General features: G+C 37.0%; 1 protein-coding gene across 5 annotated transcripts in view; it reads left to right on the top strand.

Moving 5' to 3' along the window:
* MED23 (mediator complex subunit 23) overlaps positions 1-13,889 on the top strand; it is a 42,509-nt gene that overhangs the window by 24,389 nt on the left and 4,231 nt on the right. For 4 of the 5 annotated variants that reach the window (XR_012324838.1, XM_004313334.4, XM_019951649.3 and 1 more), the window contains 12 exons: positions 464-606; positions 1,750-1,924; positions 2,602-2,765; positions 5,244-5,368; positions 6,412-6,617; positions 6,706-6,886; positions 7,842-8,012; positions 8,452-8,668; positions 10,545-10,781; positions 11,760-11,925; positions 12,486-12,558; positions 13,378-13,592. Coding sequence is in view for 4 of the 5 variants with exons in the window: in XM_004313334.4 (XP_004313382.2) it covers positions 464-606; positions 1,750-1,924; positions 2,602-2,765; positions 5,244-5,368; positions 6,412-6,617; positions 6,706-6,886; positions 7,842-8,012; positions 8,452-8,668; positions 10,545-10,781; positions 11,760-11,925; positions 12,486-12,558; positions 13,378-13,592 (2,073 nt within the window). In the remaining variant the exon portion in view is untranslated. The remainder of the gene's footprint in view (positions 1-463; positions 607-1,749; positions 1,925-2,601; positions 2,766-5,243; positions 5,369-6,411; positions 6,618-6,705; positions 6,887-7,841; positions 8,013-8,451; positions 8,669-10,544; positions 10,782-11,759; positions 11,926-12,485; positions 12,559-13,377; positions 13,593-13,889) is intronic. The other variant, XM_073789602.1, reaches the window with a different exon arrangement.

Raw genomic sequence — 13,889 nt, 5'->3', positions numbered from 1 at the left:
TATACAAGCGCTTTACTGGCATATGTGACAAAATTGAGGAAAGTCCCTTTAGTACCTAATATTTGGGTCTTACCAGTGATTTGTTAAGTAATTCTGTAACAAAAGTTAATTTCTTAAATGGTTTTAGTTACATATTTGAAAAAGAAACAGCCTAAAACCATTCGAGCATGTACCCAGATTTTGAGTTGGGTACATGAGTTGTACCCAAATTTTGCTTTTCCGTGAGCAGAGAGATCCTGAGGCACATTGAAAGCAGCGTGGAAACCAGAATTAGCCTCAGGTTGTACAGTGCGTCACTACCGTGTGTCCTGTACAACCTAAATGATTAAAACAGAGCTGATTCATTTCATATATTTAAGTTCAGATTTATACCAAGTTCTCAATAAGTAGAATAATTCCTGTGTTTATGTCAAAAGTAATGAATTTTTATTTTCTTTTATTTTAATATGTTGTTTCTCCTCAGCCTCATCCACAGCATTGCTACCAGAGTGATAAAACTTGCTCATGCAAAGTCCAGTGTGGCCTTGGCTCCAGCCCTAGTGGAAACATACAGCCGTTTATTGGTCTATATGGAAATAGAGTCTTTGGGCATCAAAGGATTTATCAGTAAGACAGGACTTTCTGGTGTTTTTAACCATTAACGCTTCCATTCATTCAACGTATACTTTTCTAGTTGCTAGGGATATAGCAGTGTACAGAAATCACTGCCATCGTAGAGATTACCTGCTAAATGAGGAAGACAGACAAAAAATGTAAATAATCGAAATATGGAATATGTCAGGTGATAAACCTCACAGAGAAAAATAAAACAAAAAAGAGGGATAGACCCTCACAGAGGGTCAAGGGAGTGGGATGCATGTTTTAAAGTAAAGTTATGGTTAAGAAAGGGGGGCGTGTAATTGTGCTAGGTGCTTGGGATGCAGTGAGCAGGACAGACATGATGCCTGTACTCATATAAAAACCAGCGGTCCCATTTGCCTCTCTTTCTGGTTTGCCCGGGGCAGCAATGAGTACCAAGTCTGACTGGCAATAGGCAGGGGGTGTTCCTGCATTGCAGAAGACATTGTACGACGTCTGTTGGTTGTTATGCAGTTCTAAATAATATATATTTCCTACTATGGAAGTGTTTTTCTGATTTGAGGTAATTTTAACTTTTTATTAATACAGTATCATTTTAACCATGGTTACTCTTTTTTCCAGATAATTGAAAGTCAAATTAAACTTTATTAGCAGGGAGGAGGGGGTGTGATGCAATTTGTGTATTAGAAAGTGATCCTCATGCTTCAAAAGGTTGGGAACAGTAACGTTATGAAAGTAATTTAAAAGATAACTAAATAAAAATAAAGAAGTGAGGAAGGTTAGAGTAATTTTTTTCCATATCCTCGCTCTTATTTTACCTTTCCAGATGAACTTGAGTACCATTTGTCAAATGCCAGAAAAAAAAAAGCAAAGTTGGTATTGTTGGGTTGGCCAGAAAGTTCGTTTTGTAACAGAAAAACTGGAACGAACTTTTTGGCCAACCCAAAAATTAGGATCTGGATTTTCTTCCTTAAAATTAAAGTACAAATTATGGAGAAAATTTGGAAAATATATGAGTATATATGTGTGCATGTGTATCTGTATGTTTGTATGTGTGTGTGTTCATGATCAGAGTCTTTGCATGGATTTTATTCAGTGTGACTTTTCTTCAGGTATCTTTTAATACATAGCTGTTACTGACTGGTGCCTTCAACTGTCTTGTTCCTCAAGGTCAGCTTTTGCCAACTGTTTTCAAGTCTCATGCCTGGGGGATCTTGCACACGCTTCTTGAGATGTTCAGCTACCGGATGCACCACATTCAGCCTCATTACAGAGTTCAGCTCCTGAGTCATCTTCATACTTTGGCTGCAGTTGCACAAACCAACCAGAACCAGCTCCACCTCTGGTGAGCTCATTGGAGACTGTCTTTCCTTGGATTTATTAGAAACTTTGTTGGAGATGGGGAACTTAATCCATTACCTTACAGTATTTTTATTCACTGTCATAAAACTCCAGGGCTTCTGGAGTGTTTTCTTTCCAGTATAGAAGAAGTAGAGTCCAGCGTTTTTAAATAGAAACCTAGTAAGATAGTTGAATTTTTGCCTAGGGATCTTTGGACTGAGAACAAGTACTTCCAAGACCTTTGACATTGTATTCTAAGCCCTTTAGAATACTGGATTCAAATATACTTCAGATTATGGTTAAAGTATCACGTCATTTTGATTTTCTCTAAGTGAAAATACATTTCAAATTTTAAAGGATGTACTTTTTGAAATGCTGTGCATCCGGGTGAAATTTTTTAGTCCTGCAGGCTACAAGCTATCTTTTTCAAATGTGTAAAAATGTCAGTTGGTTTTTGCTGTAAAATTTGGCACCTCGGGCTTTTAAAACAAATTAAGCAAAGCTCATTCCCACACAAAAGACGAGTTCATTTGTCTGTTTGTTTTTAACCAAAGAAGGGAAATTTATAGTTTGCATGTTTTCCCGTTGTGATTAACCTAGAATTAGATTTAATTCTGTAGTTCTGAGATGTTATCTGCAGCTTAATCTTTTAATGATTGTTTTTGTTCTCCCACTTTTCAGTGTTGAGAGCACTGCACTCAGGCTTATAACAGCATTAGGTAGCTCGGAGGTACAGCCACAGTTTACACGCTTCCTTAGCGATCCCAAAACGGTGCTTTCAGCGGAATCTGAAGAACTGAACCGCGCCTTGATATTGACCTTAGCTAGAGCAACTCACGTAACAGGTACAGTGAATATGCAGCCACTACCAACAGACACAGATGAGTCAGAGTGTGCTGTGTCCCTCTTGACTACTAAGGGGCAGGGGGGAGGGTAACCTACTGAAAAGATTCTTCTCACTTGTTTCCAAAAAACCAGTTGTTTTGATGTCTTCACCATTTCAGTAATTAATGTAAATTCTTCTCTGTGTACTACCATTTTAACTAGGTTGAACATCAGTTTTTGGTCATCTAACATCATTTTAAAGTCATGGTTCCTGAGCTTTTTGGTCTCAGGACCACTTTATACTCTTAAAAAATAATAATAATAATTGAAATTCCCAAAGATTTTCTGTTATATGGATTACATATACGATATTTACTTTGTCAGATATTAAAGTAGGAGTTTTTTAAATATTTGATTTATTTTAAAATAACAGTAATAAACCTATTGCATGTTAACATACATGATGTAATTTTTATGAAAAATAAACCCTGTTGTCTCCAAAACAAAACTTTAGTGAGAAGTACCATTGTTTTACATGTTTTGCATCTTTCTTTCTTTTTTTTATAGAGCTGCTTTTATTTATTTGTTTGTTTGTTTATTTTTGGCTGCATTGGGTCTTTGTTGCTGTGTGCGGGCTTTCTCTAGTTGTGGTGAGCAGGGACTACTCTTCGTTGCAGTGCGCGGCCCTCATTGTGGTGGCTTCCCGTTGCAGAGCAGACTCCAGGCGCACTGGGCTTCAGTAGTTGTGGCATGTGGGCTCATTAGTTGCGGCTCGTGGGTTCTAGAGCACAGGCTCAGTAGTTGTGGCACACGGGCTTAGTTGCTGTGTGGCATGTGGGATCCTTCCAGACCAGGGCTCAAACCCATGTCCCCTGCATTGGCAGGCAGATGCTTAACCAGTGTGCCACAAGGGAAGCCCTTTGCATCTTTCTTTAATGTCTGATGTAAAGGAATATTGCTGGATTCTCTTATTTGCTTCTACATCTCATCTATTGCAAGTGTTATTTTAGTAGAAGTAAGTAAAAAGGAAATGGCCTCACACAGGTAGGAGATGGAAAGGGGAAGAGTATTTTAATAGCATTTTCAGCTAATTATGAATATTGTTTGATGTCACACAAAATTGAAAAATTGATAGTTTCTTAAATGGAGTACAAAGTCCTATCAGTGAACTCTTCGTACTCTGTTACCTTATAACCCACTGGTCTATTTTGTACATTTAATGGATTTTGTGTTCATGCATATTTTGTAAATTCATGAATTGTTTTTTTAGAAAACATTGGTTTGCTGAGTTCTGTAGATAGAGCTTGTAAATGTTGACACATTTCATTATGTAGTATAAGAAAATTACATTTTTTAATCTCACTACAGATTTCATTAGAAAAATTCTTTAAGTTTTGGAAAACTATTAGGCTTGTGGTAGTGTATATAAGTTTTCCAAAATTCTAATTTTCACTTGAAAGGTCAAATTTTATCATTGGTAAAAGATGCAGTCATTTGTTCTTCTTGAAGTGACAGACTCCCTTTGTTAATTTTCAAGAAAATGTCTGCCTAACGCCCAAATCCAGAAAACTATATGTTCTTTCAAGTAAAATTGGAATTCCATTGAAAAAAAAGAACTAATTTGACCCAGTACTCAATCGCACAAGTATTTTTCCTCAAGATACCCATCATACTTTGGTGTGTAGGTGGAACACCTTATGCGTACTTCCATTTTATCACACAGAATATTACAAATAGATGTACTTAAGGGCTGAGATACAATCTTCTTAAGTGAAATGGCACTTTTTTTTTTCCTGCTAAGAGTGTTTTGTGGTGAAGATTACAGTGGCTGTTAGTATTGTTTGGTGCCACTGTTTGATTTGTTCTGAGGGCCAGCAGTGTTACCCACCATTGCTTTTGTGCCATCAGTGCACATTTCAACACAGTAAAATGGCCAATGATATCTTAGTATTATTATTATTTCAATAGCATTGACCTCATCGAATCCTTGAAAGGATACTGGGGACCCACAGAGTCTACAGACCACACTTTGAGAATGGCTATTTTAAAGAAATAGTTATTGAATTTAGCAACCTCAAATACCTTTCTGTAAACTGTCTTATTTTACCTAAATAAACCTCTTTGGTTTAGAGAGTTATAGTCTATAGCTGTTTCAACCACCAGAAGAGATATGTGGTACTTTATTAATTCTATTTCCTTGGCTCAGTAAAGTGCTAATACCTCATTGTCAGAGTGAACTAAATGAGCCGTCGTGATGGGCCTGTACCAATCTTTTATCATTGGTGCTCTGTAATTAAAAAAAAAAAAAGATACCAAATGTCTTTTGTCTTCTTTTCACTAGTTATGTTCACATTTACCGATGTGATTACTAGTTAAGTAGTGAATGCACTGCAGTGAAATTCTCTGAGTGTACATACTTGTGACTTCTCTGTGAAATCCTTTATGAATTGTGGCCATGATCTTTTATATCTGGGTTACATTTGTTTGCTTGTGTTTAGATTTTTTTACAGGCTCTGATTCAATTCAGGGAACTTGGTGTAAAGACATCCTTCAGACCATCATGAGTTTTACTCCTCATAATTGGGCTTCACACACCCTTAGTTGTTTTCCAGGCCCACTGCAGGTAATTTCATCTTGAATTATATATTGAGTCTACAGTATATGAAATCATTCTTCCCATTTACTGTGTTATTCTAGAGAGTTTTGATGATACCCAGAGAAAATTAGCTTTTATTTCTTTTTTTTGTAAATCCTTGCTATTACTTCCAAAATCTCTTGAGTTTTTTCCTTGTCTTATTATAGGACCGGATATGTTTCTAAAAATTTAATTGTTATGGCTTCATCTTACTAGTGAACAGTTTTAGAATCTTGTGAGATTTAACACATTAACTGAAAAATTCTCATAGAACAGCAATGGGGAGAAATACAGTGTAATGGAGCTTCACAGAATACACATCATGTACATTTGACTGATTTTTTAAAATCACACAAAGAGAAAACTATAAACTTGGCTTTTATAATATGGAGAAAGGAAAACCTCATCTGTCTTCCACTTCGCAGAGAAAATTTTAGGCATAATGAACATCTGTTTTCTGTAACTTTTAATAGGGCTGGAACGGTAGGTCTTTTCAAACTTATCAGAATCACCTGGAGGGCTTGTTTAGCTGAAGATTGCTGGACCCCAGCTGCGGAGCTCCTGATTCAGTAGGTCTGGGATAAGGCCTGAGAATTTGCGTTTCTTACAGGTCCCAGGTAACACTGATACGGATGGTCTGGGGACCATACTCTGAGAATCACTCGGCTAGTGTAATGGATTTTCCTTATAGATATACTAAGATATGTAACCAAAGAGTACTTAAATTTCTTTTTCTTTTCCTTTTTTTTTTCCAAAGATGAGCAGAAGTATCAACAGATGATTGAAGAAAGTTTGAAATTCAGGCTTGCTTGGAATTTCTGTTTAGAAAATCTAGGAAAGAAATCTTACAGATAATCCAATCAAGCCTTTGTATTTTCCCAGTATAGAAATTCAGGCCTTGATTACTGAGCTGCTTGAGGTGACCTGGAATTTATTAGTGTTAGAGTCAAGCCTGGAGCTGGTTTCTTGACTCTGTAGCCATAGCCCTTTTTACTACAACCATTGAAATAAACTTCTGTTCTTCCTTGTAGGCATTCTTTAAACAAAATAATGTACCTCAGGAAAGCCGTTTTAATCTGAAAAAAAACGTGGAGGAGGAGTATAGGAAGTGGAAGTCAATGACGAATGAAAATGACATCATTACCCACTTTTCTGCACAACGCTCTCCTCCTCTCTTCCTTTGTCTTCTCTGGAAAATGCTCCTGGAAACAGATCATATTAATCAGATTGGCTATAGGTAAGCCAGAAACCTGGATCTGCATTCCATTTGGCAATCCATTATACCCTACAGCAATGCAATTTATGTTTTACTCTCTGCTTTCCAGAGTGTTAGAGAGAATTGGAGCTAGGGCCTTGGTAGTCCATGTGAGAACATTTGCAGATTTCCTGGTATATGAGTTCTCTACATCAGCTGGGGGTCAGCAACTCAACAAATGCATTGAAATTCTTAATGACATGGTATGGAAGTACAACATCGTTACATTGGACAGATTAATTCTCTGCCTGGTAAGAATACATTTACTTAAGAACAGATTTCTAAGCAGTCCCATTCTCTTTTGGATCGATGTGTATGGCTAATGGATCTTGTGCTGATCTGTTCTGTGTTGTTTCTAAGGATTTAATAAATTTATACTGTAAAACAAATATTGCTACCAATTCCCTAAGGAACTAAAGATTCCCCAATTTCTTCATTCATTCAGTAAGCATGTACTGAATATCTACTGTGTCATATGCACAGAAGGTATAGAAGTAAATAAGACAGATGTGGTCCTGGCCTTGTAATGCCCTGAGTTGATTCTCAAAGGCTCCTACTAGAGGCAGGAAGTAGTAAAAGGTCACTGAATCTTTTTTCAGTACTTATAACCATTTCTGTACACTTTGGTAGCCATAGTCATAACTGAGTGTTTCTTATAGCCACCCAGTGTTCCCCAAGCAGTTTTTTCTCCTGATTTTGATGTCTATTTCAGGCCAAATTTTAAGAAAAATCACTGAACCAGGCTGGACAATGCTACATTTTTTTTTAATACTATAGTGGTGATATTTAGGGAGCTTAAGTGGTTAACATTTACCTCGTAGCTGTAGAGCATAGATATAAAGATGGTTATAGTCTAGTAAGGGACATAAGGTAAGTTTATAAATCAGTAAAATAAAAGGATAAGTTAGAGGTGTAGGGAAAATATTGCCAGACAACAATGAGAGATTACATCTACCTAGGTGGTGGATCTTAAAAGGTAGGTTAAATTTCAAAAAATAAAGATGGACATTCTAGGTGAGAGCCAAAAATAGGCAAGAAAGGGTCAGATATGTTGGAGGAATGCTGAACAGTTGTTTTGGGGTAGACTAGACATATAATGAAATTCTAATAATCGTGAGTTTTACTGTTTTCAAATTTAGACTCTTTAGAGCCATGCTTTCGCACAGGTTGGGCATTTTCATTTAATTTTTCTGTTCTTCTCCAAAGGCCATGCGTAGTCATGAAGGGAATGAAGCCCAGGTTTGTTACTTCATAATTCAGTTGCTGTTGCTCAAACCAAATGATTTTAGAAATCGAGTCAGTGACTTTGTGAAGGAAAATTCCCCAGAACACTGGCTACAGAATGACTGGCACACCAAGCACATGAATTATCACAAGGTACTAATTAAAATTAGTGCTTCAGTTAATCCCTTTTAAGGCCAAACTTTAGGTATTTGGCTAATTGACTTGGCTGTTTTCTCTGCAGCTCTGCTCTTTTCTCTCTGGTCTGTATAGAAGTGAATTAGCTCCCTAAACTTTCTCAAGGTTCTAGAGTATCTCTAATGTTAAGAATAAATTGAAACTACAGTTTTAGTAGACATGGGTACTTACAATACAAAATGAAAAGCGTTATTACCAATCCTTTCATATGTAAATCTCTTTTGGTATATCTTTGGGATAATAGAGATTTTTGGTGAGTAAAGGACTCTAGATTTCATTGCATTGCAGGAACAAACACAGTTTCATACTCTTCGAAAAATGACAGGTTTATTTAGTTCCTTTTTTAAGAAAATTACAAAAGATCCCATAAACATTTACCATTTCCTCACTTCCACAGAAATACCCGGAGAAGCTCTATTTTGAGGGCCTGGCAGAGCAGGTCGATCCTCCTGTGCCGATCCAGTCTCCGTATCTACCCATCTATTTTGGAAATGTGTGTCTCCGTTTCCTTCCAGTATTTGATATAGTAATCCACAGATTTTTAGAGTTGCTCCCAGTATCCAAGTCATTGGAGACTCTACTAGATCACCTGGGAGGCTTATATAAATTTCATGGTGAGCTTTTTCAAATTTTAATTCCATCTAATAGCTCTATAGACAAAACTAAACTGGGCATGACCATTTGGGTAATAGTAGTTCTAAAGGTTTTATTTTAATAATTTTTAATAAAAATGTTTTTGAGGGGCAGTGCTATGTGATGATGCCATGAAGTATAAAATAGAAAACATAAAAATATCAATAGTTAAATCATAGCCAAAAAAAAAGTAATATACTAGAGATCCCTTATTTTATATATTGTGTGATTAATTACCAAATCAGTATAGGAGGGAAGTATGAGTTCAGAACAGACTAATGTTACTATGAGCTAAACAGATCTTGGCAGGCTTCTTGGATGGATAGTGTTTGAACTATGATGTATGTGATTTGTATAAAGAGAAAGGAGAAGAGAGCATGATAAGCAGAAAGAATCCTTTGGAAAAATCATGGAGGTGTTAAAAAACAAGGCATTTTGAAAACAGTGGGCTAAATTGTACCTGGTGGTAGATCACCGTAAATGCCAGGCTGAGAAGTTAGGATTTTATAACCTGCAGATATTCAAGAGGTAACTAGAAGTTACTGAGTAAAGTCATGGTATGGAAAGCATTCTTTTAGAAGGGTAGGTCCAGTTCTAGCCGCAGCATGTCTTGGAAGGAGGAAGCCATTTCCAAGACTTATGTCAAGACGTTCAGGTGTATGATTAGCATCTAAACAAGTATGGTGGCATTGAAAATGAGAAAGAAGGGACAGATAGTCAAGGAAGTAGGAATTGGGCTTGATTGACCAGTTATGGGGAAAATATCAAAAGAAAGAAATCGAGGACAACTCTAAAGCTTTGAGCCTGGTAACTGCAGCATGGTGAGGTCAGTGACAGAGCGCAGAAGTCCTGGAGCAGCCACTGTGGGGACAGGGCGTATTTATCTGGGGGCAGTTTTTCTTAGTCCTTGATCTGAGATGTCTCCCTTCAAAGCAGAAGTCTGAATTGCGTTTTAGCACTGCAGAGTAGGTATGAAGTTCAAGGGAGCATTCCTTTAAAAATGCTTTTCTTGGGGCTTCCCTGGTGGTGCAGTGGTTGAGAGTCCGCTTGCCGATGCAGGGGACACAGGTTCGTGCCCCGGTCCGGGAAGTTCCCACATGCCGCGGAGCGGCTGGGCCCGTGAGCCATGGCCGCTGAGCCTGCGCGTCCGGAGCCTGTGCTCCACAACGGGAGAGGCCACAACAGTGAGAGGCCCGTGTACCACCAAAAAAAAAAAAAAATGCTTTTCTTCTGTATTGGGTAATGTATGCACATGATGCAGTGAAAAGTAGTTAGTCCCATCCCTATCCTCCAGCTAGGCAGTTTCTTTCCCTGTTGGCAATCACTATTACCAATTTCCTGTGTATCCTACCTTAAATACTCTGGAGTTGGTAGTTTATTTTTTTTCACAAATATTATGTAATATACACATTGTTCTGCACCTTATTTTTTTTAACCTTTATAATGTATTAGGGTTGATTATTTTGTATCAGTACGTACAAAGCTGCTTCATACACGCCATAATTGACCTAACCAGTCCCCTGTTTTTCACCATTTACACTGTTCTAATCTTTTGCTAGTATAAACAGGGCTGCAGCAACATTGCTTACACATAAGTCATTTTTGCAGGATAAATTTCCAGGACTGGAATTGCTATGTCAGAATGTGATGAATATCCTTCAGTATAAGCTGTGTATATTGTTAGAAGCCTTCTGCGTTGTCCTAGAATAAAAATATTCATTGTATGCAATTGCCCAACATGTGAAATCGTTTTATAACCTTCTGAGCTGTTTTTTGGTAATCTTGAAAATGAGGATTAGTTTTTCACAGTTGTCAGTAACCAGGTAACATTGTAATGATCTGTTTTCTATTTGGCAGATCGTCCAGTGACCTATTTGTATAACACTCTGCACTATTATGAAATGCACCTGAGAAATCGCGAAAGTCTCAAACGAAAACTTGTCCATGCAATCATTGGGTCGCTCAAGGATAATCGACCACAGGGCTGGTGTCTAAGTGACACTTACCTGAAATGCGCTATGAATGCACGAGAAGACAATCCCTGGGTCCCAGATGACTCCTACTATTGCAAATTGATTGGCAGACTAGTAGATAATATCCTTTTTACTGTGATTTTTCCAGACACTTCAGAAATAACTATATGTTGATTTGTGTGAACATGTATTGTCTTTAAATATTCCAAGATTTTGATATATTCTAGGATTTCAATTTTTTAAGATCATTTTATTTGAAATGTTTTGAAGGTTTTGAAATCTTAAATTAGCAGCATTATGCCAGATAGGCAGAAATTTACTCCATTAAAATTTATATTTCAAAAAAGACTTTAGAGAAAAAATCTGTTTTAAAGAAAAAAAATCCTATTCCTAAATAAATGTACCATGTGTTATAGAACATACATCTTGTTTGCCACTGGAGAACATAGAATTTTGTTGCTTTAAATAAATCCCTGAATGTTTTTTAAAACATTAATAGATAACAATAAAACCTTATTTTTTTTTTTTTTAGTGAAAGAGATTCTATATTGGTATTTTTATTTCTTCACTTTTATGTTGTTTTAAATTATTAGCACACTGTGCTTAATATGTCTATACACCATGCCACTATTTACTAGATAGAGCAATTTTACATAAATGGGCATGATTTCTTTTCGTATGCAAGGAATTATTTCCTGAAGTAAAAGAATTACTCATGAGAAAGTAATGTTCTTATTAACTTTCCTATAACTATTAAAAGAAAATAGGTTGATAAAGCCTACAGATACCTTGGTTGCATCTATAGCTATCATGTCACAATTACAAGAGCCCACTTATATAAGACCAATTGTTTATACCTGTGGTTGACCACATGGTTGCTATCAGTACACTTCGGTCATGTCAAATTTATTTGTATTTGGTTTGTATTGTTTGCCTCTTAAGCGCTCCAATAAATCACTTCTTGAGGCCTCATAATCAGGTGAATTGGTAATCGAATGAGATGTTTACATGTGAAACATTTGAAAACTGTGAAGCATTATACAAATGTGAGCCTTTAATCTCAAAATAATCAAATAGTTATTGCTTTAATCATCTGCACCAATGGCTGGCAAATCTCCTGGTCCATTCCCAAACTGTGACTGGAGATTCAATGAGTTTCCCAACCCCGCTGCCCACGCACTGCATGTTACTTGTGTGGAGCTCATGGCCTTGGCTGTTTCAGGCCAAGATGTTGGAAATGCTCTTCTAAATGTTGTCCTGAAAAGGTGTGTATCCTGTTTCCTGCAGTAAGATTCATTGTTTATTTGTAGAGAATGATATTTTATTTGGAGCTGTGTGACAAACCTGTTGTCCCAAGGCCAATGCACGTTGAATAGTGGCTGTCTTTTGGGTCCAGATCTTGGCTTTGTAATACAGATGAAATGGAATGAGCCCTGAACAGGGTCAGAAGACCTGGGTTTGTTCCCACTTCTACTCTTTATTAGCTGTTTGACATTTAATTTAGGAATAATGTTAACTTCTCACTAAAGATAGTCTTTCAAGATTCCCTTCTTAAAGACCAACGTAAAGTAGGGGATAATGATTGGAGAAGAAGTATACATAAGTGAAATAGTCTTTTAGCTCAGCAACCATTGTTAAAGGAGACGACCAAAAAAAGAAGAAAAGCCTTATTTAGCTTTTGTTTATATTTTGACTCGCTAAAAATCCATTGTAGTTTTATTGAAATAGGTCAGTTGTCACCCCCCCAAATGATATATGTTCTCAAAATAAGATCCATTGTCACTTTTATAATTTCACTCTTTTATTCTTTCTTCCCCACTAATAGTCAGCCTTTAGTGCCAAGAGAGAACATTACAGCATGGATGAATGCAATTGGATTGATCATCACTGCCCTGCCAGTGAGTTAATCATTGTGATTTGTATAAGCTTGTCATGCAGTTAATGAAATGTTTCATATTTTTTAAGCTTTCACGTTGTTATTGCTTCAGAAATCTACAGTGACTATTTTGTTTGCATTTTGCATCAGATCTAAATAAATCTACCTGACTTATGGGTCCCTGCATCTCTGGTCCCACCTTACCTATCCAGCCTTAGTTTTCCCATTAAAATCTGATCTACTTTCAACCCCCATAACATGTTATGTATCTAGAGCCTTTGCTCCTGCAATAATGCTTGTTGAGACATGTTTCAGGTACTTCTGCCATGTAAGAGAATATATCAGAACCTTATTCCTTCCGTCACCTTCTCTAAAGCTTACTCATTCTCTGCTGGCTTAGGGCTTGCTTCTTCAGTGAAGTCTTCCATGACTTCTCCGCCCATGTGAAGTCTCCCTTCTGTGACCTCCACACGTGTCTAGTCAGCACCACACAGTTGTCTGACATCTTTGAATGTCAGTAATATTGTCTGAACCTGAGCTTTCCACACTTGTTTTTTTCTTTTCCACACTTGTTTTTTATGCACCTTTATGAATCACTTTTTCCTTACACTCTTCCAAAATATATATACACACACACATAGTTATGAATTACAAATGTGTACCAGTGTTATCCGTATAATAAACATAGGCAAAGTCAATTTACCATGTAGTAAATATCAGATACTAAATGAACTGGACATGAGAAAGTGCTATTATTTTAAGCTTTGGAGTAGAATACTGGATATGGGGTGGAATACTGGGTAAATGCTATTTTTCACGAGGCTTTCTCCTGGTTTTAAAGGAGCCGTATTGGATTGTCCTTCATGATCGAATTGTGAGTGTTATCAGCAGTCCCAGCCTGACGTCTGAGACGGAGTGGGTCGGCTATCCTTTCCGCCTCTTCGATTTCACTGCTTGTCATCAGTCCTACTCTGAGATGAGCTGCAGCTACACGTTAGCTCTGGCACATGCGGTGTGGCACCATTCTAGCATCGGGCAACTTTCTCTCATTCCCAAGTAGGTATTATGATTTCTTAAAGACATTTGATTTATCATTTTGTTTTTGTTTTTTAATCTCATTTATGCATGAGGTATATATCTCATTCAGTAGAACAACCTAGAAGTAGAAGTCTTAAGTAGATTCTAGGTATCAGGAAGCCTCCTTTATTTCGGAACTGTTTGAATGAAATTAATTTGTATGTACAAGTAACAATCTGGTATCTTGTTTTCCATTATGATTTTGGGAGGCTTAGTCAAATGTATTCTTTTTCCAGAATATATCCCCAAAGTTGGCTTTGGAACTGCATAACTAAT

The sequence above is a fragment of the Tursiops truncatus genome, chromosome 12 (assembly GCF_011762595.2).
Source record: "Tursiops truncatus isolate mTurTru1 chromosome 12, mTurTru1.mat.Y, whole genome shotgun sequence".
NCBI classification, from domain to species: domain Eukaryota; kingdom Metazoa; phylum Chordata; class Mammalia; order Artiodactyla; family Delphinidae; genus Tursiops; species Tursiops truncatus.
Note: the sequence above shows the minus strand (reverse complement) of the source record. Positions and strands in the feature narration are given on the sequence as shown.